At 32.9% G+C, this 22,731-nt stretch overlaps 1 protein-coding gene across 1 annotated transcript; it reads left to right on the forward strand.

Annotated features, from left to right (window-relative positions):
* Positions 1 to 1,547: 1,547 nt before the first annotated feature.
* On the forward strand, positions 1,548 to 21,767 carry LOC123670106 (circadian clock-controlled protein daywake-like). The gene is made up of 5 exons (XM_045603615.1): positions 1,548 to 1,695; positions 18,724 to 18,952; positions 19,535 to 19,671; positions 21,175 to 21,324; positions 21,551 to 21,767. Exons 1-5 carry the CDS (start codon positions 1,623 to 1,625, stop codon positions 21,715 to 21,717), a joined length of 756 nt encoding a protein of 251 aa, XP_045459571.1. The 5' UTR covers positions 1,548 to 1,622; the 3' UTR covers positions 21,718 to 21,767.
* The last annotated feature ends 964 nt before the right edge of the window (positions 21,768 to 22,731 follow it).

The following is a 22,731-nucleotide window of genomic DNA, read 5'->3' on the forward strand; positions in this document are numbered from 1 at the left end:
TCAACTTCATCTGATGCTCCCAGTTGGCTACTTATAAATTGATAACACAAATCACGATGCTCCCAATCATCATCCCGAATCCCGTTCCTAGTTTTGACAATGGTTCAGCTAACGGCGATACAGAGACTAAAAGAAAAAAGAGGAAGAAAAAAATCCACTCTTGAAAATAAAAAATGGTATTAAATTTTTATCGAAGCATCGGATAAAATATACATAACACTAAATTTCTAGGAGCTTAGAGGAGCAAAATCACAGGCGACATCTAGTATTGATATAGATTTCAAATAACCTAAATAACTAGATTAGTCAACAAGTCTAATGCGGCTCTTTGGTACGCGCGTGCTCGCGGTGACAATTTCTGTCTTACAACATTACACGCACAATCACATTTTATTTTTTCTTTATACGCATCATTAATATTATACATAATATCGTTATATTACAGGAATAAAAATTAAATTTAGTAAACAACACAAATGAAATCAACTAAAATAATATTTCCTTGTCTACTTTTTATCCTTTTGCATAATATTTAATAGATATTTAAAGCTAAGAACATGATTGAACATGATTTGATAATAACGCTATTTCATACTATAGCATAAATTATTTTAAAAATTTAGTTGCTTTTGATCACACACTGGATATCACGTGTGATCATTACATACTACCTACATAACGTGCGTTTGTATTTAGCATAATAAAAGGACCTCAAGCTATAAAATGACGAAATTTTTTAAACATGTTGTAACATATCGTAGTAAGTAGGTACATTGAGTTTTTGCAATCAGTTTATACAAGAAAACAATTTGCACGAACGTTCATAGGCTTTTTACTCCTGTACGTCGCGGGTTTCAAATTATTTTGCACGTTAGCCTCCTCACGGAGTTCGGATAAAAAATATTAAGTGTTACAAGTGTACTGATAATTAAAACTAAAAGTATGCCATGTTTAAGACTAAAATGAAAAATGAGTTATGATTGCCGTGTATAAAAATATTTATAGAGAACCCGCTAAAAGCTTTTTTCGAAACATCTATGAACAGAGCTGGGCCTGTTGCAGTTTTTTTACTTACAAGCACCTACAGATTAATAAGCGATACATCATACACCAGACTCATCAGTATAATTACATCACGTAAGTTTACGCAATTGTCTTAAATAGTTGCGATTCGGAAATGTTCTTAAATATAGGTACTAACTAAAAAAGGATGATACTTAAGAGTGCTTAACAAAATCATTATTCTTATTACTTTCATATTTTTTAACTTGAAACTAAATGACAAAGTGCAATTTCTATTGTTTGTTTTAAATTATAAGGAATTCAAATTGCAATCCTTTTAATTATTAAACTTAAATTGTTATTTTGAGGCCTTTTCAATGCTTATGACTAAGGGTTATAGCACTTATGTGCTAGCCTATTTGGATACGTTTGTTAAAAATTTCACTTTAAAGTAGCAGGAAAAATATATTAAAATTAGCTCGGCAGTCCTACCAAGGTACACAGCCTCGACCATGAAGACAATAAATATGAAACACGATGCTCGTTCCGTCGCAGTAGCTGCTGAGCTCTTGTCAAAAACAGATAGTATCTCCTTTCCTGTTTTAAAACGCGAAACGACGATGAACTATTTATTAGCATTTGCGTTCTTCGTGGGTATCTATCACGTAAGGACAGCAGACGATTTTGATTTACGTGAGTTCAATTTTTTTATTATTATTAGGTAATAAAAAGAATATTAATTAACAAAACAGTTTTAAAAATGATTAAATAAATTTTACACATACATAACAAATATTTTTTATTTTTATATTGTTATTCTGATCTTTCATACTGTTTTCATCATTAGTAGAGATATAGAATGATATGAAAATGGTACAAGAAGACAAATGACGGACGTATTTTCTTCTAATTTTATAAATGTGTAATTAAGTGAAGTTTAACACAATAAATACATACTTATATAAATATTGTGACTGTAACCTATACTAATGTTATAAAACTGAAGAGTTTGTTTGTTTGTTTGTGTGAACGCGCTAATCTCAGGAACTTTTGGTCCAATTTGAAAAATTATTTCAAGGTTAGATAGCCCATTTTTCAAGGATGGTTATAGGCTATTTTTTTCCTAAATTAACACGTGTGAAACCGCGGGGCACAGCTAGTTTAATGTATATGGTGTTCGACTCTTTACTACGTACCTTCAAATGGGAAGTTCTGTAGGTGTTATAGATCACGTTCCATGTGGAAAAAAATTCTTAATAATTAATTTGTTTAACCTAATAAATTTATATTTCTTTTATATAATTGTTATTTTTGGAAACGTAATCCAAATGAAATGTGTAATAGGTAATAAAATAAATAATTTTTTTATTTATCTTTAACTGCTACAAATATTTGTATTTATTAACTTTATAGTAAGTACCAATTTTCTAAAACAGTAAAAGCAAAATAAATTTATCATGACTATTATAAAATACTATTTTACGTGTGGATGTCGGTTAACTGACTTTTTTGTATTTAACTTCATAAAGTAAAAAGATATTGGTAAAGGCAAGTTCCTTTGTCTAACTACCAAATAATTAGTTTAATTATTTTTAGAAGTGACATAAAGACTCAGATTCCAACCGCCTCACTGATGTTTTTAATTCGAATTAAAAAACTAAAGAAGGATTTACGAAGGCAATGATTACGCAAATAACAATTGATTGATTCCAAACCATTGTTAGTAGTAAATGATTATCATTTGTTAAGAATCGATTTAAAATGTTTTTATATTAAATAGTCGTCATCGTCATGTCACTTATTAGTCACGATGGGTAAAAAAACAAAATCGAATCAAACAAACAACATAAATAATTATTAATCAGTACTCACGTCAATAGTTAGTTGTTTTAAAGTATATAAAATTACATAATAATGGTAGTTAACTATTTTCTAGGTTCAGTTTAGTTTAGGAATTCAAAATTAGCAATTTGTCAAGTCCGAGAATCTTTTACTTACCTTCTTATGTTCCTTTAATTTTTTATTGTATTACAAAGCAACTAACTACACACTCCGGTATATTTACAGTTAATTTACAAAAAAGGGCAGTTATTATTATTTTTTTGCACTTTTAAAATTAGCGACTTTTTAAGCGCTGTGTTCTTCTTTAAGATTGTCTCTTCTCTTCATATTTTTTTTTGCATTGTATCCGTATTGTATATTGTTATTAGTGAACAAATCACTGTAGTACCTTTGCAAAAATAAATAGTTGCGTTTGTAGCAATTCGATTTCAGTAAAATATATTTATCGTAATTATATAATTTCTTCAGTCAAGTAAATCTTATAGGGTCATTGCGCCTGTTCGCGTCCACTTAGTGCAGTTGGCAAGTTTGAAGAAGAAAATAAAAATGTCCAAGCACTAATTTCTATGAAAAATTTATTTACTGTGTTCATTATATAGTCTATTTCAAGATTAATTTTCGGTTTTGTTCGAAACATCTTGTTATTATTTTATTTAAATACAAACTTCAGAATTAGGCGATTTACCCAGTTTGCGTCCATAAAATCCAATTCGCGTCCACCCGCTGGACCACTTCGCGTCCACTCGCTTAGAAAAGGCATAAAGAGGTGATATTTTTATGATAATGTAGAGAGATTGGATTTTAATAATTTATTTATTGAAGAATTATAGTTATTTCAAAATCAACATATTAACATTAATAAATCACTATAAAGAAAATAAAATACCTATTTATTCTTCTAAACATTGATAGAACTTAAAATTAAAAAACAAATTAGGTACCTATGTAGTAAGTAAATAGTAATTTCAACTTTTAAAATTCAACAATTATGTGTTCTGTGAATTTTAAAGGAATGTAAGCAAGCTAAAGATCAGCCTGCAATTACAATCACAGCAGTCTTTCGCAGTCCACTACTGGACATAGGCCTCGACAAGTTCACTCCTGTGTTTTGCCCATAGTCACCACGCTGGGCAGACGGGTTGGTGACCGCAGGGCTGGCATTGTCATACCGAAGACGCTGCTGCCCGTCTTCGGTTTGTGTATTTCAAAGCCAGCAGTTAGATGGTTATCCCGCCATCGGTCGGCTTTTTAAGTTCCGAGGTAGTAGTGGAACTGTGTTATCCCTTAGTCGCCTCTTACGACACCCATGGGAAGAGAGGGGGTGGCCATATTCTTTGATGCCGTGAGCACACAGCACCACAAAGATCAGCCTTGATTAATAATAATTATGGAAACAAAATACGAGGTGGACACATATCTCTATTCGCATTAAATATTAATAATACCGTTATGTTTTCTTCTTCATTACTTGGTTTTATTTGATAGTAGCTGTGCTCGTGACTTCATCCGCGTGGAATTAAAAAAAATTTATGGTTCTGTTCGTAGAATTACAAAATAAATAAATTTCTAAAATAAAAGTAGCCTAAGTTACTCCTTATTACATTAAGTATCTGCCAGTGAAAGTCCCGTCAAAAGCAGTCCAGTCGTTTCAGTGATTAGCCGGAGCAAACAGACAGACAGACAGACAAAAATTCTAAAAAATGTTATTTTGGTATATGTACCGTGTATAAATCAATATGCATTTAGTAAAAAGCTGTTACTTTAATATTACAAACAGACACTCCAATTTTTTTTATTTGTAGATAAGTTTTGTACCCTCTTGGTCTGCACCCACTGATTTTGTCCAATATCGGAATAGCATATTTTTTGCATAGGTGCTTGTCTTACCGATTTCTTCTTTTGAATGTCATGCAAAACTTCCCTTAAATCCTCCTCTGTGTATGTTCTTTTTTCCTTCTTCTTTCTTATCTGCAAAGAACTCATCTTAAACAGAAAAAAAATAAGAAAGAAATCACTTATTTCATTCAAAGTAGAATAGGTATTAAACTTGTAGTTATTAGTTTTATGTATTAAACTTATAGAATTAATTTAAGAAATGGACGCGATTTAGTTTTATTATTAATCCCTTTAGGTATAGTTTGCGTCCATTGCGGACGCAAAGTGGTAGTTTTATAAATTCGGTGTAGTAGTTCGCGTCCACCTTATTTTAACTGTTAACTATAAAAAAAATAAGCAAATTCATAATTATTATAATTCCTTTTATCATAACCAACGCCTAGAAACAGCTATGTATCCAAAATAGACATAAAACAATAAAAGACTTACCTTCAAACGAACCGCTGCCCACTATTTTCTTCTCATTATTCCGTGCCTTCGCGCTCTCTTGTTGAACAGCCCTTACTAATTATTTTTTTTTACCCAGGATTGCTTGGACGCCCGGAACTTTTGTCTATGCGTGCGTGCCTCTTATACATTGAGGTATTGCCGGTAATTACTTTTCGACTTATTGATGTCTTAGTATTCTTAATTTCGAGACTTTTCAAAGTGAGATCCGTAAAATGGACGCGAATTGGGCGGTGGACGCGAACAGGCGCAATGACCCTATATAAAATTCTCGTGTCGCGTTGTTTGTAGTTAAACTCCTCCGAAACGGCTTGACCGATTCTTATGAAATTTTTTGTGTATATTGGGTAGGTATGACAAGCGGACAACATCTATTTTTCATCCCTCTAAATGTTAAGTGTAGTCCACCCCTAATTTATTTTTTATTTTTAGATAAATTATTTATTCTTTAATTTATTATGATTTTGCGTTGAAAAATACATACAACCCTACATTTGCACCCTTCTACCACCAACCCCTATTTTTAAATAGCGTTTAGCGGCAAGACAACGTTTTCCGAGTCAGCTAGTATAAATATAAATATCTTATAACATACACCACACGGTCGTCTGTTCCTATGATAAGCAGGTAACAGCCGACTGGTATAGCTACATTTATTTCTTAAATATACATAGAAATAATACACATATCGATATATAAATACAAATATTACACAGAGACTCAGGCGGGATTCAAGCCCACAACCCGCGGAACAGAAAGCAGGGCCACTACAAACTGCGCCAACGGGCTAGTTGTTGTAGTATAACGTTTATTATCATATTTAATTTTTATTTTGTCTATTATAATAAAGTAAATATACACTGGCAGCGCAACGGCGTTATGCGTTTTGCATGCGTTTCAGCATCGTTTACATTCAACGTAAGTACCTAATCGTCCCAACTTTTTTTTTTATTATTTCTTTCAATATTGTTAAAGGTCGATTTTTCTTTAACTTATCTATATTTTAAACTTTTATCTTTTCATAGCCCAGCTACAAGTAAAAAGTTTTTAATACAATATTAATCAGATATTCTACAATACTAAAGCTATTTTCAAATATTTTAAAAATAAGACGGCATTAAGTTCACGGTTATTATTGTCTTAGCAACTGATTACAAAGATTAAAATTGAGCACTTGATGATATCACACAGCAAACAATTATTACTAACAAGTACTATTAGCTGATATTATACAATAAAATTGCTTTTTTTCGCTACTGTAGCTGCGTAAGTTCCGAGCCTGAGAAAAGTTTGAGTCAAAAGAAATCTAGCTATCTAGTTTTAGTTCCGGGTCTAAAAGCTTTCAACAGTCGAAAGTTCTTTAAAAAAAAGATCATCAAACAACCATCCATCTATCCCCACAAACTTCCCGGTTATAACATTTATTCGAAAATCTCCTTAATTACTTATTGAGAGTAACATTATGCACATGTTGAGATATAACTCAACATAGTAGGTACATAACTATATAGATTTGCTAGTTAACATACGAAAATATTTTTATTTATGAACGTGTTTGTGGTGTACGCAACTCTTTTCTTGTTCATACCATACCAAGTTCAATGTTACGTTGCGTAAATCTACTGTGTGTCACCAATTACTTAGTATATTGCCTTCGTCAAACTGGGTACCTTTTTCACGCAAGTCACCAACATCGTGTACTGACAAATTTTTTAAATATTGTATTATGTGTTATATTGTATCGTGTCCAGTAAGCACCCTAAGGTTATCTGGAAGAAATCGCTATTTAGCGATAAGATCGCCTTTGTACATCTTGTATTGTATCTTTCTTTATATGTGTCTGTATTTTGGTGCACATTAAGAATAAATAAATAAATAAATTGTAATGATTTTCATAGCTCAATATGTATTGGCCGCGGTGCTGTGTGTTGCATATATTTCAGTCAAAATTAGACCTTATTATCAGCGCCACTGCTGTGTGGTTACGGCAGTAAAGAATATAGCCACCCCCTATTTTCCCGTAGGTAGTGTAAGAGGACTAAGGAATAACACAATTCCACTATCATCCTGGAACTTACAAAGCCGGCCGACAAAAACAAGGCATTATTGAATGGTTACAATCGAAAAATATTGGTTGTGGCGTATCAGATGGCAACTTTTTGATTTAGTTAAACGAAACAAAGATCGCTTTGAGAAATTCGTCGTAGACGAGATGGCTAATTAATGTCGTTGCTTCACACCTCACACGTTTGCCACCGTATTATCACTGTGAGCTCAAGATCTCTCGATTGAGCTTGTTTGGGCTTAAGCGAAGGAAAGTAAATAACAAAAGTTATAAAATTGATAAAATTTGAACTCCTTTTTACATGGAGTAGCTAAAGTGGATAGCCAAAAAGGGTCGTCATGTGATAGTCAAAATCGAAACACAAATATACGAAGTCGACTAGTATGTACAAAATATGTTAGAGTAGCTTACTATTCCCGTATCTGCAAAAAGTTCATTGGAAGGAAGTGATGACAATAGTTTTTACAAGAGTTATATAATAATTAATTTATCTATTAATTCTTGTGCATAATAATATTTATACCATATCCAATATTGTTTTATTGTTATTTATTTATAATAATATTTACATAAAAATAGTTTGTACGGGTCAACGCACATTGAGCAATATGATTGTTTTGCTAATTAGTAACCTCTTTAATTTAGCTGATTTATTACGAAATTGTTATTTTTCTTATGCAGATTTCTAATGAAATTGATATTTGTTTGCTACGAATGACGTCAAATGACGTCTGTACTTCTGCCTATATATACACAAAATAATCTTAATAAATTTAGTGTTAGATCGACTTTCATTGGGTTTGGTTTCCCTCGTAACCTTCCCTCACATGTCATCTCTCACTCAACCATAGACTGTACCATACAGTTTTTTGGTCCTTCGAGAATACAGCATTGCTGTTGACAAGCTGTGGATTTCCATCGACGTTTGGAAGATAATACAGCAACTTCAAGCAAAATACAAGCTTTCTATAAGACAACAGTCTTTCTTCGAGGATCATACAGTTTTTTGGTCCTTCGAGAATACAGCCTTGCTGCTGACAAGCTGCGCAGTCATTCTGAACCTGCAAGCTACAAGACAACAGTCTTACTTCGAGGATACATACAGTCGTTTTGATCCTTCGAGAAAAATAAATAAATAAATATTTCTTCGAGAAATCACTCAAGAAAACAGCCAATCAAGACTATAAACTCTACGGATTTCCATCGACATTTGGAGAATCCAGATACAGTGGCCACAACGCTCATTTGGAATTTGTGTGACTGCGAATCGGTTGACTGGCTTCCCAGAAGCGGGTTCCACCAGTTAAATTGAGAAGGCGCAAACAAGGTCGCACTATCCACTGAGAGACTGGCCTGGACCCCTGAAGACGGTCCTATCAATTTTACATAAACGTCAGCATTAAAAAATGATGAAAATGGAGGGATCACTTCAAATTTCAAATGCCACTAAGACCTCAACGACGGATCGAGGTCAGGCAACAGAATTGATGTCACTGCAAAGAACAAACTTCCGAGCTTTTCATCGACAAATAAATCGCTTGAAAGTAGATGAAATCCAAGACAAATGGGAGCTGGAAGACGAGTTACGCAACATACAAACGCGCTGGAACGCAATAGACGCTTTGCACTTGCAAATAGATAATATCCTACAAGGATCGGATACCCAGTACGATAGTGAGTTTTACGCCTACGAAGATTCATATAAGTCAATCAAAAGGGCGTTGAATCTTAAACTCACATCGACCATTCATCACGAAAAATCGACACCACAGATCGACTTGCCTACATTTACAGGCAAATATACGCAATGGCCTACGTTTTATGACTTATACGTAGAAAGTATTCATAATAACAATTTGATTACAAAAACTCAGAAGATGCAACACCTAAAGAGCAAATTACGAGGAGATGCTGAACGAATCATCCAGCATCTAACTATCTCAGCGGACAACTACGACACAGCGTGGGAATTGTTGACACACAGATATAACAATCCACAATTGTTATTTACTAAACAAATCGAAATCTTTATTAATCAGCCAGCCGCTCAAAAACAATCAGCGTACGAGATTAGACGTATTTACGACACGTCAATGGAATGTATCTACGCTATTAAAAACCTGGGTATCGATACAAGTACCTGGGACCCATTACTAGTTCATATTATTACAAAAAAGCTGGATACAGTCACCTATAACGACTACAAGGAAGCCCGGAAAATGCCACGAGAATTACCTTCACTCTCGGAGCTAATGGACTTCTTAGAGAGCAAATTCATCGCTTTAGAACCAAGCGGCATAAGAGATAGAGAAATGTTGTCATCATTCAAAAAATATAATCAACAAAAATCAGTTAATAACAAGACTTACAAGCCTCAATTTCAAAAAGAACATCGGTATGGAAAATTAATAAATAAAGAATATCAAAGCGTTGCGACATACATGTCAAATTGCCCGATTTGTGACAAGAAACATCCCTTATACAAATGCGAAAGGTTTATCAAATTAACACCGGGCGAACGTTATCGAATTATCGAAGATTTTAACCTTTGTCATAATTGCTTGTACACACATAACAAGAATTTATGTACGTCAATGAAAAAATGCAAAATATGCGCACTGTGCATTTCCCACAGCAGGAATAAAGCCACATGTTATTGTTATGTAACTTGACCCAGCGCACGCGACATGGTGCCTCCTTTGTTTTACATATTGTTGTATTGTGTATACTCAAGTTACACATTCCGCTGGTTATTTGTAATTCGTATATCGGCTTATCGAGAGCGCATAATAATTTGTTTGTCTGTATGTGGACACAATTTTCTACATCTGATTCTGTCAAGATGAGTAGTAAGTCCTTTTGTAGATTGAATGCAATGTATGGTGCGATAAATTCTATGTTATAATGCTGCTGAGGAAGGGTTATTACTCTATCCAGTTCAAAATTTTCCTTAATTACCAAAGGGATCTTGATTTCGATTATCAAATAAAAAGAACCAATGTCGCCGTTGACCTTCATTAACTTATAAAGTTCTTTAAAGTCGTTTTTATCGGCAGGCAAAGTCAGGTCATTCGGTATATGTCGGTATATGATATTTAATTGTTCTTCCAATTGTTCAGGCGGCAACAAATGTGCATCTAAATGACCGTTTGCGAGGCTTGTTAAAGTGTTTATAACGCTTTCTTGCAAGCGTCGTAGGTATGATAAAATAATCATAGCTGAGACTGAAGATGACAAAATTTGTAATTCATTGTTAGTAGTTAGTTAGTTGACATATCCTTCAAGAAAGAATCGTGGCCTCATATACAACACATACAACTAGCCGACCCGGAATACAACGTATCTAGGCCTATCGATCTATTACTAGACGCAAGCATATATTCAGAAATTATAATGAGCGGCCTGATCAAAGGTCCGAACATGGCTCCAATAGCCCAACAAACAAAGTTAGGCTGGATAGTATCGGGTAGCGTGAAAACGTTTAAATGTCACGTGATTACTACAGACTTAGAAGAAGTCAGTGATTCATCTACCGAAATGACACCTGGCAAAGATGGATACGTACGAGTTGTATCCGTCAAAACTAAGAATGGCGTTATACAAAGACCCGTTTTAAAACTGTCAGTTCTACCCGTAAGAGAAGAAGGTACCGAAACTCAAGCACAGAACCGTATCGATAACATTTCAACAACGACATGCGGCGACGACACAGGCGTCGACTCGCAACAGAGGCAACGAAAGGGTAGACAATTAAGAAGGCCTCTCGGAACATTCTTTACTATGATATTGATGCTAATTCTATTTCTATTTAAACCAACTGAATGTTCATACAACGTTACAGCTCTGAACAGTAATCAAAACATTTATTTCGATAAAATGTATGACGTACACATAATACGCGATGAATGGAAACTAATCGCTTACTACAATATGAGTACCTATTGGTCGGCATTACGTCATGTGAAAGATTATGTCGGTCATTTGGGAGAATCATACTTAAGCCTCGATCTACTTCCAACACAATACAGGAGTATCATATATCAATTACAACACGAAATATCGGAAATCGAACATTATAACGCAATTTTCAAAAAACATATATATAAAAGACAAAAACGAGGACTGATTAACGGTGTAGGCTATGTAGCGAACTCACTATTTGGTGTCTTGGATGAGCGTTTCGCTAAAAAATATGAAAAGGATATAGAAAAAAATTCTGTAAATGAGAACCATCTACGATTCTTATTAAAAAATCAAACAAGTATCATAGAAGCGCAATATAACATTCTTCAGAGGAATGAAGTTATAATGAACAAGCAATTCGAAATAATACAGAAATGTCTAAAGAATCTTACCTTTATTACTAATCGAACTGAGAAGGTGACTAACAATGAATTACAAATTTTGTCATCTTCAGTCTCAGCTATGATTATTTTATCATACCTACGACGCTTGCAAGAAAGCGTTATAAACACTTTAACAAGCCTCGCAAACGGTCATTTAGATGCACATTTGTTGCCGCCTGAACAATTGGAAGAACAATTAAATATCATATACCGACATATACCGAATGACCTGACTTTGCCTGCCGATAAAAACGACTTTAAAGAACTTTATAAGTTAATGAAGGTCAACGGCGACATTGGTTCTTTTTATTTGATAATCGAAATCAAGATCCCTTTGGTAATTAAGGAAAATTTTGAACTGGATAGAGTAATAACCCTTCCTCAGCAGCATTATAACATAGAATTTATCGCACCATACATTGCATTCAATCTACAAAAGGACTTACTACTCATCTTGACAGAATCAGATGTAGAAAATTGTGTCCACATACAGACAAACAAATTATTATGCGCTCTCGATAAGCCGATATACGAATTACAAATAACCAGCGGAATGTGTAACTTGAGTATACACAATACAACAATATGTAAAACAAAGGAGGCACCATGTCGCGTGCGCTGGGTCAAGTTACATAACAATAACATGTGGCTTTATTCCTGCTGTGGGAAATGCACAGTGCGCATATTTTGCATTGACACTGGAGTTGTATTGACAACACTGACCGGGAACGGCCTTTTACAAATCGGTCAAGGTTGTACAATAAAAGGTGACACCTTCTCTATATTCACTCAAAATAGTTATATGAGCCAAGTTAAGGTCCAAGAAAACATACCGATCCCAGCCGATTATTCAATATTAAATTCCATAATAAATACTTCAGATTTCCAACTGTTCACACCCGAGGATCATGAAGACTTGTGGCGCCGGATGAAGTCTCAGATCATTAACCTCAAGGAGCAGGAAAACGCATCACTCAGTATACACGATATACATCAGTACTCTGTCTTGTATATAATCTTAGGGTCTATCATTGTTGCGGGATGTCTGTACGGGACCATGCGATATCACAGAAACAAAATTATACTGAGCAGTGCTGTGACAGACGTCTCCACGACCGCAGTTCAGTTGCAGCAGATACGAACGAAGATCAGGAGACCCCTGCTCCCCCGAGCGCGCGACCGCGATTCGTTCGACTGGACATACCAATTAAAGTGTAGTGCAGTGATGATTATTATATAAGTTATTTAATTCTAGGTACTTAAATTTTAATTGTATTGTTATTATTGTTATTGTAGATTTTAATATCAAAATTATCTTTCTTCTTTGAGTCGGCAGGATGTACGGGTCAACGCACATTGAGCAATATGATTGTTTTGCTAATTAGTAACCTCTTTAATTTAGCTGATTTATTACGAAATTGTTATTTTTCTTATGCAGATTTCTAATGAAATTGATATTTGTTTGCTACGAATGACGTCAAATGACGTCTGTACTTCTGCCTATATATACACAAAATAATCTTAATAAATTTAGTGTTAGATCGACTTTCATTGGGTTTGGTTTCCCTCATAACCTTCCCTCACATGTCGTCTCTCACTCAACCATAGACTGTCCCATACATAGTTTATTTTTTTTACTGCATATTTTAGATGTATCCAATATGAACGGGCCTTTATAATTCCAAACCAAGAACAAAGGCGTTGACCCCACCCCTAACAATGACTCATCTAACTCTTCCAATATCAAAAATGTGCGAGAGACATAGTCAGTACTCGTTTGTTAAAAACCAGACTAGGTATAGTACCAATCATGCATGGAACTTGTGTTTTGTCTGGAAACAAATAGGTACATTATAGGTTAATTTGACTCTTGCGATCAATTAATGTTATCTTAAAAAAATATCATAGGTGATTGATTAACCTAAGTATGTGATTATGATTAAAATATGTAAAATAATTCACAAGATTTTGGCGTTCTTATCTATATATATCTTATCTAATACTATTAAACGAGCAATTCTTGTATAATCTTCAATATATATATATATATATATACAAGAATATATATATATGTATATATATAATCTGAATCTCGGAAACGGCTCCAACGACTTTCATGAAATTTAGTATACAGAGGATTTCGGGGGAGATAAATAAATCTAGCTAGGATTCATTTTTAGAAAATGTCGTTTTATGCCAGTTTTCAGACAACGAAGAAATATCGTTAGAATACGAAGGTAAATTTCGCAAATGTCAGTAAAGTTGAAAAGCTCAGGTGGGAAATTGGCCGGTCGCGATCGACCGGAAAAACCACGGTTCAAATCCTCCATCGATTATTATTTTTTCTTTTTTTTCTAATTGCACTTATTGTTTTTTATTTAATAATGTATGTAAAGTCGAAAAATATTATTTATATTTTATCATTATTTTTTTTTATTATTTTCTTTTTGATTTTTTATATTTATTTAAAAAAAATCACTGTCGGAAAAAAAAATATTATTCATATTTTATAAATACGTAATTCGTATTTAAATATGATTTCCAAAAAACACGATTTACTAAAAAATACCGAGCTAAGCTCGGTTACCCAGGTACTATACTAATAAATAGAGAGCTGTTTTTTTGCTCAGTTACTCTGCGAAAACTACTGAACCGATCTTATGTTGCATCTTCTGGTATAAGAGTGTTTTGAAGAAGGTTTTAGTACATGATATGTTGGTGATTGGTGATTACTTATCGAGTAAAAAAATATGGACGTATAGAGGTCACTAGTATAACATACTACGACTCTTGAGCTTTACCGGAATGCGACACATAAGAGAAATTTCATTAAATGGAAGTCAAGCAAGTATGTATAGTTATTACGGCTAGGTTAAACAAATTAAGAAAAAGTAAAAAAACTCTACGTCGCGTCGCATACGACTCGCGCATGAAACCTACTCTATATGAAAGATTACAATGATTCTATCAATAAAAAAATAAGGAGAGACATAAGTACACAGTACTCCTTTGTTAAAAAAAAAACAGACCAACTGGGCAAGAGTTAATATAATAAATTAATATAATAGTAAAATGACTTGCATTAAGAATTTTTTAACCACGAATATAAAAAGCAATTAATGAAATTCAAAGACTAATAATATATGTAACACTTAATCTATTGGCGCTCGTTTATAAATGAATTAAATTTCTTAAATTATTTTTTCTAAAATAAAAAAGTCTTAATAATTCTCAAATAAAAAGCTATTCGTTAACATTCGTTTCTATAAAAAATGTGTACTTATATATTATTAGGTATTAAATGGCTTAAACAAGTTTATTTTTGCACTTGTCTTGATCTACCATTTAAATAGATATAATCAATTAAACAAACACTGAATGGAAAACATCGAGAAAACCATAAAACATTTCTCATCACGTATTTTTCTTAGAAGTAGTATTCACATATGGATGTGTATTCTTGATTTGATCACAAATCGTTATTTAGTGGAAACAATGATGTCTCTGTTTGAACCAGTCATGTAGATAATGTTGGGATTACATAATAATTAATAAAGTTATGAAATAAAAATATTTATTTCACGATAAGATTATTTCACTCACTAACAAACGCCAAAAATAATATCATTTACAAAAAAAAACTCAACATAAATAAAAGAAGTTACAAAAATATCAATCAGTAAAATAAAAATTTACATCTTAACATATATTTACAAACTTAGGTAATGTAACTAGTACTATCCAGCAACCTTAACTTAGTCGCAAAAATTAATTTACCCAAAATTCTAATGTGTCGGTAGAAATTACCTTCCTAATATCTCCTCGGCCTTATTAAATATTACAATAAATAAAAAAGTAATTTCCCCAGAAAAAATAAGCCGGAAGTACAAACTCTCGGTACTCTTTTAAAATTTAAAGTCAACAAGACAAAAACGAGTGTGCTTTAGAACACACGACTGAAGTAAAACTTTCTATTTTCACTAACCATCCTCTCAACTTCCATTCGCCGCATCCGATCACACTTTTCGTAACGCTTTCATCACGTATTCACCAGCTTACTCCCCAAATCAAGCATGCGTTAAGAAGTTTTACTTCAAAAACACAATTATCAGGACAAACACGAGACAGTCAATCGCTTGTGCCGAAATTACCACATACCAACTATTCACAATATTTGTAAGTGTATCTATTTACAGGGCGGGTCATAGACATAGCCTGGTTGAGCTTTATTCAATCCCGTGCCTTTTCATCATTAAGGTATTCATTGATATTATAATAATTATGCTTTACTTCATAAAGTCCGCTTGATAGCTTTTTTAAACTTCAGTAGAGATAGAGATTGAACCGCAGCCGAAATATTATTATATATTAATATAGACACGTACGAATATATGTTCATTTCTGAGTGTCACATCATTTGAAGCATGTCGATCACTACGATTTACAAATAAATGCCTATATTTCCGTGTGTACATTTAATTTTCAAAGATATACTGCGATGCAATGTTGATCTCTTGAAACTTTTCTTTCAGAAATTCTTTACATCCGTTTTTATAAATATAACGGATACAGAAATTTTTACAGAATAAAAAAGACATAAATATCAGCCGCATTGCCCCATAACAAAATACCATAGGACATTAAATTAAATACATTAATTAAACTTATGTAACATATATGTATTAAATGTAACATATCTATAAATATTATAAAAAGTCAATCACACATTAATATCCAAGCGGTATTATTGGGAAAGCGGAAAATTTATAAAGACACTAGCTGACACCGCAAACTTTGTTTTGTCATATATGTTATTAACCCCCTTAATTCCCCTTATAGCTTAAGGGTATGAAAAATAGATGTTGGCCTATTCTCAGACATACCCGATATGTACACAAAATTTTATAAAAATCGATCAAGCTGTTTCGGAGGAGTATTGTAACTAACATTGTGACACGAGAATTTTATATATAAGATGATTTATCTTATCCTTGCTTAGTGATTACATAAAACTTTTATTTCCTTTCCGTTCGTTAATTTTTATACTCTTTGTTTGTTTAATACTTGTAAATTCGTGGAAGTCTTGAATACAGTTAGTTATACATTAATAACATATAATAAAACCAAAGAGGACAAATAATATAGTAATTCATTATGTTGTATTTGATTGTATCTATGCACGCATACAAAAATCTATTACTGATTTACTACACAATCCTAAGATAAGCAAGCTATTGAATAATTGTGTTATAGATAACAACCGACTGATACCGCTACTTTTTTTCGACATATATACATATTATTGGTATATACGTAAATAAATACATATAATACAAGTCGAATCGAATAAAATCGAACCCACAACCCTCGAAGCAAAAAAAAACCGAAACAACGATTTAGTAGTAACGAGTTAGTAACCTTATAGAATTACATAAGTTTTTATTGGCATGAGCTCCGAAAATTAATATAAGTAACACATATGATACCAGCATGAGGGTTTTTTTAAAATCATGGTCTGAATGGGTTTAAGCAAAAGTAAAAGTTTGTATAGAAGTTTTGAAACTATAAGTACACCAATCTGGTGTGATGGTCGATTAAGTAGTTTTATGATAATGCCGTCAGTTACGGGTAGCATACAAATATTTTAGTTTGGGTGTTTGTCATCTATTAGGTCATAAGAAATGAAATTAATACGAACTGAAAGCTATCAAACCTAAAAATTGATTAATTAAATTTAAAAATAAACTATCAAGGGAATGAGATGTTGGTGGAAAGTTTACTTATTTTATGAATTAAGTAGATTTTAAAGTTTAACGATATGTAAAACTCCAATAATACTGTTTTACTGTTGACATTGTTCTTCTGCTACATTTAACAAACTTTTACTATATAAAAACATCAATTAGGCTACCATTTATCATTTCATAAAATATATGCAGCTTCATCATTTCTTATTTCCAAAATAATATAGTCTTATAAAATAAATTTAATTTCTACATATTCACTAATACTGTTCTAGGCAAAATTTCGCTGAAACTTAATCGTTTCTGTTTGAAACGCAATTAATTACGTCAGTGTGGGTTTCTTCTAGACATAGTAACTATCTCGTAATCGGTAATAATTAGTTATTCCTATCTACAACAATATCTTAATTTTTCTTTGATACTGCAAACAATGTAACATACTATCTGATAAGATGTACCTACATATCTAGCATTGATGAAGTTATTCGATTAGGTATATGTATTGCCTAAAGACGTTTGGTACAGAAAATTTGTAAACGATTTTTACCCCTACATGCGAGACCGCCAGAAGGGCGTCCTCTACCACGCGAGCTCCTGCAACCACCGCCGAGCCGACCCAGCGCGGACAGTGGTGGCGACGATCCGGGCGACGCGGGGGAGGACACCCCGTCATTGTAACACACAGGAGAGACCTAAGCAAGACGAGACAACCCAAACAAGATGATGACCCCAAGGGCACTGCGACCCTGGCCCAATAGGGCCGAAAGGACATGACCCCGGAGGCGAAGCCCCGGAGAAGAAAGCCCGGGTAAAGAGGGTAACCTCGAGGCCCGTACCCGGACAGACCTTCGGGCCTGTCAGGAAGACCCGCACACACCAAGTTGGACCAAATTACAGTTGCTTACAAAATTTAATAAAAATAAGTTCAGTAGTTTCGAAGTTACATACCGCTAGCGACACCACCTACCCGGTCCAATTGAGACAAAAACTAACCTATCTCCCTCTCTCTAAGTTGGACCAAATTACAGATGCTTACAAAATTTGATAAAAATTGGTTCAAAAGTTTTAGTGTTACATACCGATAGCAGCACCACCTACCGGGTCTAATAGAGATAAGAACTACCCTATCTTCCTAGTTGGAACAAATTACAGATGCTTACAAAAATTGATAAAAATTGGTTCAGTAGTTTCGGAGTTTATCTAGAACATACATCGTGACACGAAATTTATAATATATAAATATAGATATAACGGTAAACGATCTTAACAAATAAACTCCAGTCGCCTGTAGAAGCTGACACACAGACTTTTTTGGTATCTTAGTGTTAAATGTGTATAATGTGTATTCTTAAGATTCTTAACGAAACTTTCTTTTTTTCAGCTGATTACATGCATCAATGCGATTTAGATTCTAAAGTTTTCCAAAAATGTGTAAGAGAAGAGATAGAAAAAAGCCTTCCACATTTCACAAAAGGCATTCCTAAACTCGGAGTAGCATCGATAGATCCCGTCGATTTGGACGACATCTTAATTGATGGAAATGGTCTCAAATTAAAATTTACTAATGCACAATTGCACGGACTTAGCAAAATGAAATTGTCGGATTTCGAGTAAGTATACTACCTATATTTTCATAACACACCTTAATTTTAGTCATTCAATATTTATTAATCAAAGAGAACCAAACAAATAAAACACAAAAGTCTCACAAAAGTCGTGCGAGTAATTTTAATAAGTCATGTCCTAAAAACGCAGTCACCCACCCTTGAAAAATATTTAAAAATATTTATTACTTATATGGAGAATGAACGTATGGTAACTTAGGTATTGATCCGGTGCTTCTAAAAACAAATAGTTTGTAGTGTTTGTGTATAAATGTTTGCTATGTGCGACCGTCAGCCGGTGCTATGACTATCACCACTAAGCCGACTAGTATTTCTGTGGTCTGTGACGCCAACCCATCGTCTTTATACAATGCTTATAAATATATATAAAAAATATTCAAACTGATGAAAAAACATGTGCCACCCCATTTCGCAACGCTAAGCGATGCTCGATATAACAATGAAATCATTGTTAATACAACGTCAACTGTAAGATTTGCATAAAAATATCATCACATTGTGTGCTAATAATGTCGGTCACTTAGAATTAAAATGTATATAATAACAAGGAAAATACTACTTTTTTAGGGTCGAGTTTGCAGATGATAATGAGAAATTCAATTTGGCACTCGTAGCAAATTTGAGTTTGACAGCCAAATACAATGCCGATGGAAAAATATTGATACTTCCTATTAAAGGAGATGGAGACGCTTTAATTAAATGCAGTAAGTACATAGCTATTTACTTAAAAAGGGACATTGCGTAGTTGAAATCTACTTAAGAAAAAAACACCGAGTACAAATTTATACGTTTCAGAAGAAAATCTTAGACACGTGTTTCGCTAGATTCTTTTTTTGAGGTCATGACCAAACAGGAAAATCCTCTGTTTAAAACATTTACATGTCATTGGTGTTATGCTGCAACACATAATTAAAACTGCTAATAGGGCTTTACTATGAACATCCGTCGGCTCAGCTACTTTAATTTCAATATATGTAAATTTGAACAAGATACTTTTGGTTAACTTCACTGCCAAGTATGCCACTAGTTGGTTGTAGCTCGGACTTTCGGAGGCGTGACACAACATACATCCTGTCCAGTAATTAACGACATTGCTACACGTAAAACATAAATTGAATAGTCGAGTACAGGAAAAATACAAGTAACGTTTTACCTCATAATTTATTATATTAAAATAAATTTACTACTTCAGTTACTCAAACAACAATTACTAACAAATGGACGTTTTAACAATAATTAGCATTTTGTGTTTAAATAGTTAATACAATATAGGCAAAGGTAGGTTATAATTATTGACAATAAATAAAATGATTCTATATTATCATAAAATAGTGGTATTTATTACTAAACTTCGATATGTAATAGTAATAATATACTTACAAACATAAATTCTTATATCTCATCACGACGTATTTGCAAGACTGACTTAATTTTTATTCATAAACAATGATAATTATTCATCAATATTTATAGCCATTGAAATCAGTAAATAAACTTTAATCAACAATTAAATAAAAATAAATAGTAACGTGTATTTCAAAGATCAGATAATACAGTTAAAATTAAAATTTTGTTAATGCATACAAAAAGTATGACAGACGTATTTTGGTAAACCCATGGAATAAGTTTGACATTTTAGCGGAACACAGTTTCGTATGAAATTATATATATGTATATAAATAAGACGCTCATTTTGTATTTTTTAGAAACGTACTTTTACTTTTCTTCATTACAAAATTTCAATCGATCAACAAGTTAATAAATAGTAGATTTAGAGAAACAATTAACGTTCAAAGATGTTAAAATAAACGTACAACGTTCACACAACAACAGTTTTTACATTTATAATCATCTTAATATTTATGAATATAAAAGACAAAATAGTAAATAAATTAAGTAACTAAATATTTGTGTATGTAATATTGGTATTTTAATAGGGTCATAGCCAAGGCTAGTGGCCTAACATATTGCCAATCGAGGCACTATTTCGTCCATATCTGAACTAAACATTCTTTATTTTAATAACTTATTGTTAACAAGGGTAAAGCTGGGTTAGTTTTAAAACATCTAACTACGTCTCATGGCATGGAAACAGGAACTGCCACGAGCAACCAAACCATTAATGACAATAAAACAATGCGTCATTGTTATAGCTCATCTAGTATAACAAAAATATAATTATGTAACAATGTATGATTATTTTTCAGAAAACGTTGAGGTCGAAATCGCTAGTAAATTAAGTCACGTCAAAGGTGACTCAGGGGAACACTTCAAGCTAACAGTACCTAACTACAAATACAAAATTCAATCAACGAATTTCGATTTAAAGAACTTGTTCAATGGAAATAAACAACTTGGTAAGATGCTATACTGTCATTATTATTATGTGTCCTCTAGATAATACTTTTAATATCTAAAATAAATTTAATATTTAAAAGAAAAACATATAATTTGTAAATATTTTTTACTTTATCACACTTCAAATAATACAGATAATTGAGCAAGTTAAATTATACAGGTCTATTTTTCATTAAAAGATCTCATAAAGTCCACTTCTTAGTAATAAGCAACATTTTTTTTCAGCTGACACAACTATCCAATTTGCAAATCAAAACTGGGAACAGCTTATGGACGAACTTGCTCCTCCTGTTATAAAGCAGATTGTTAAGACTATCGTCAAAACCATCAACAAATTCTTTTCAAAAATCACCATAAATCGCATGGTTAAGGGATATAAAAAGTCATCATAAAATTGTAAAATCCGAATTATTTAATAAAGTAGTGTGATCTCCATAACGGACTTTGTTATTTTATTTAATAGTGTAGCGATATGAATAAAAGTTTACTTATTTGTTTAGATTAAGTATAAAATAGTAATTATTCAAAAAAAAAATGATAAATATAATAAAGTCAACAGTCTTTAAGATTTTCGTTTATATATCATTGAATTACTCTTTGGTCTCTTTGATTATACACATAAGACAACTGATCCATGGCTGAAATCTTTGAACAGCTTCAATTTTCTCATTCCCTTAATATAGTGTATAAGTAATAAATGAAGAAACATTTATGGTGGCATTATTCCAGTAAACCAAATACCTAAATCTGTGTTGGAACCAAATACTAAATCGTTGCTACAGAACCAAATACTCCCGAGATAACTAATTGCAGCTTAAAATTTTAAACAAAAAACTATGTGGTGTCATGGGACACCAGGTAGGAACGAAGTTCCTTCGGATAGTATAAAAGCAACAGAATTTGAAAAAAAAAATGTTGAATTTTATATATATTTTCTAGTTCTTGATTTTTTTTTTTATTTTGTTGACTGGTTTTTTATTAAGTACATAAAAGCTTTTAGGAAATTTAATATTTTAGAAAATAAAAAATACGTTAACGTTAACAAATAAGTTCCAACAAGTACCGCTGAAGCTATTGTAGATTTCGTTAGCGTGATTAGAGCAATTGAGTCACGTGATGGTGTTATACACACAAATGATGATAAAAAATAGTATAATATACTCTGGTGTAGTGCTGCGTAGGTCATGTACGTGCCGGCAGTTTACGAATTCGATTCCCGCTCGAAATAGATATATACAAATATTTCTTTCGTCTGACCCACAATCTCCTCAGCGTGCCTCAGAAAACACGTTACGCTGTCGATCCCGGCTGTTATCATATAGGTACACCTGATAGTGATTGCTACTTACAGTAGGGATATATTATCCGCCTACTCGTAGTGGGGCGACGTGGTGAAGTAAGCTCCG

Source organism: Melitaea cinxia, chromosome 4, assembly GCF_905220565.1.
Source record: "Melitaea cinxia chromosome 4, ilMelCinx1.1, whole genome shotgun sequence".
NCBI classification, from domain to species: Eukaryota; Metazoa; Arthropoda; class Insecta; order Lepidoptera; family Nymphalidae; genus Melitaea; species Melitaea cinxia.

What these genes read in the sequence shown, in the direction of transcription:
- LOC123670106 (XM_045603615.1), top strand. Translation starts at nt 1,623, where the DNA reads ATGAACTATTTATTAGCATTTGCGTTCTTCGTGGGTATCTATCACGTA. An exon ending in AGCAGACGATTTTGATTTAC is followed by an intron (nt 1,696 to 18,723) that starts GTGAGTTCAATT and finishes TCTTTTTTTCAG; the next exon opens with CTGATTACATGCATCAATGC. An exon ending in CAATGGAAATAAACAACTTG is followed by an intron (nt 21,325 to 21,550) that starts GTAAGATGCTAT and finishes ATTTTTTTTCAG; the next exon opens with CTGACACAACTATCCAATTT.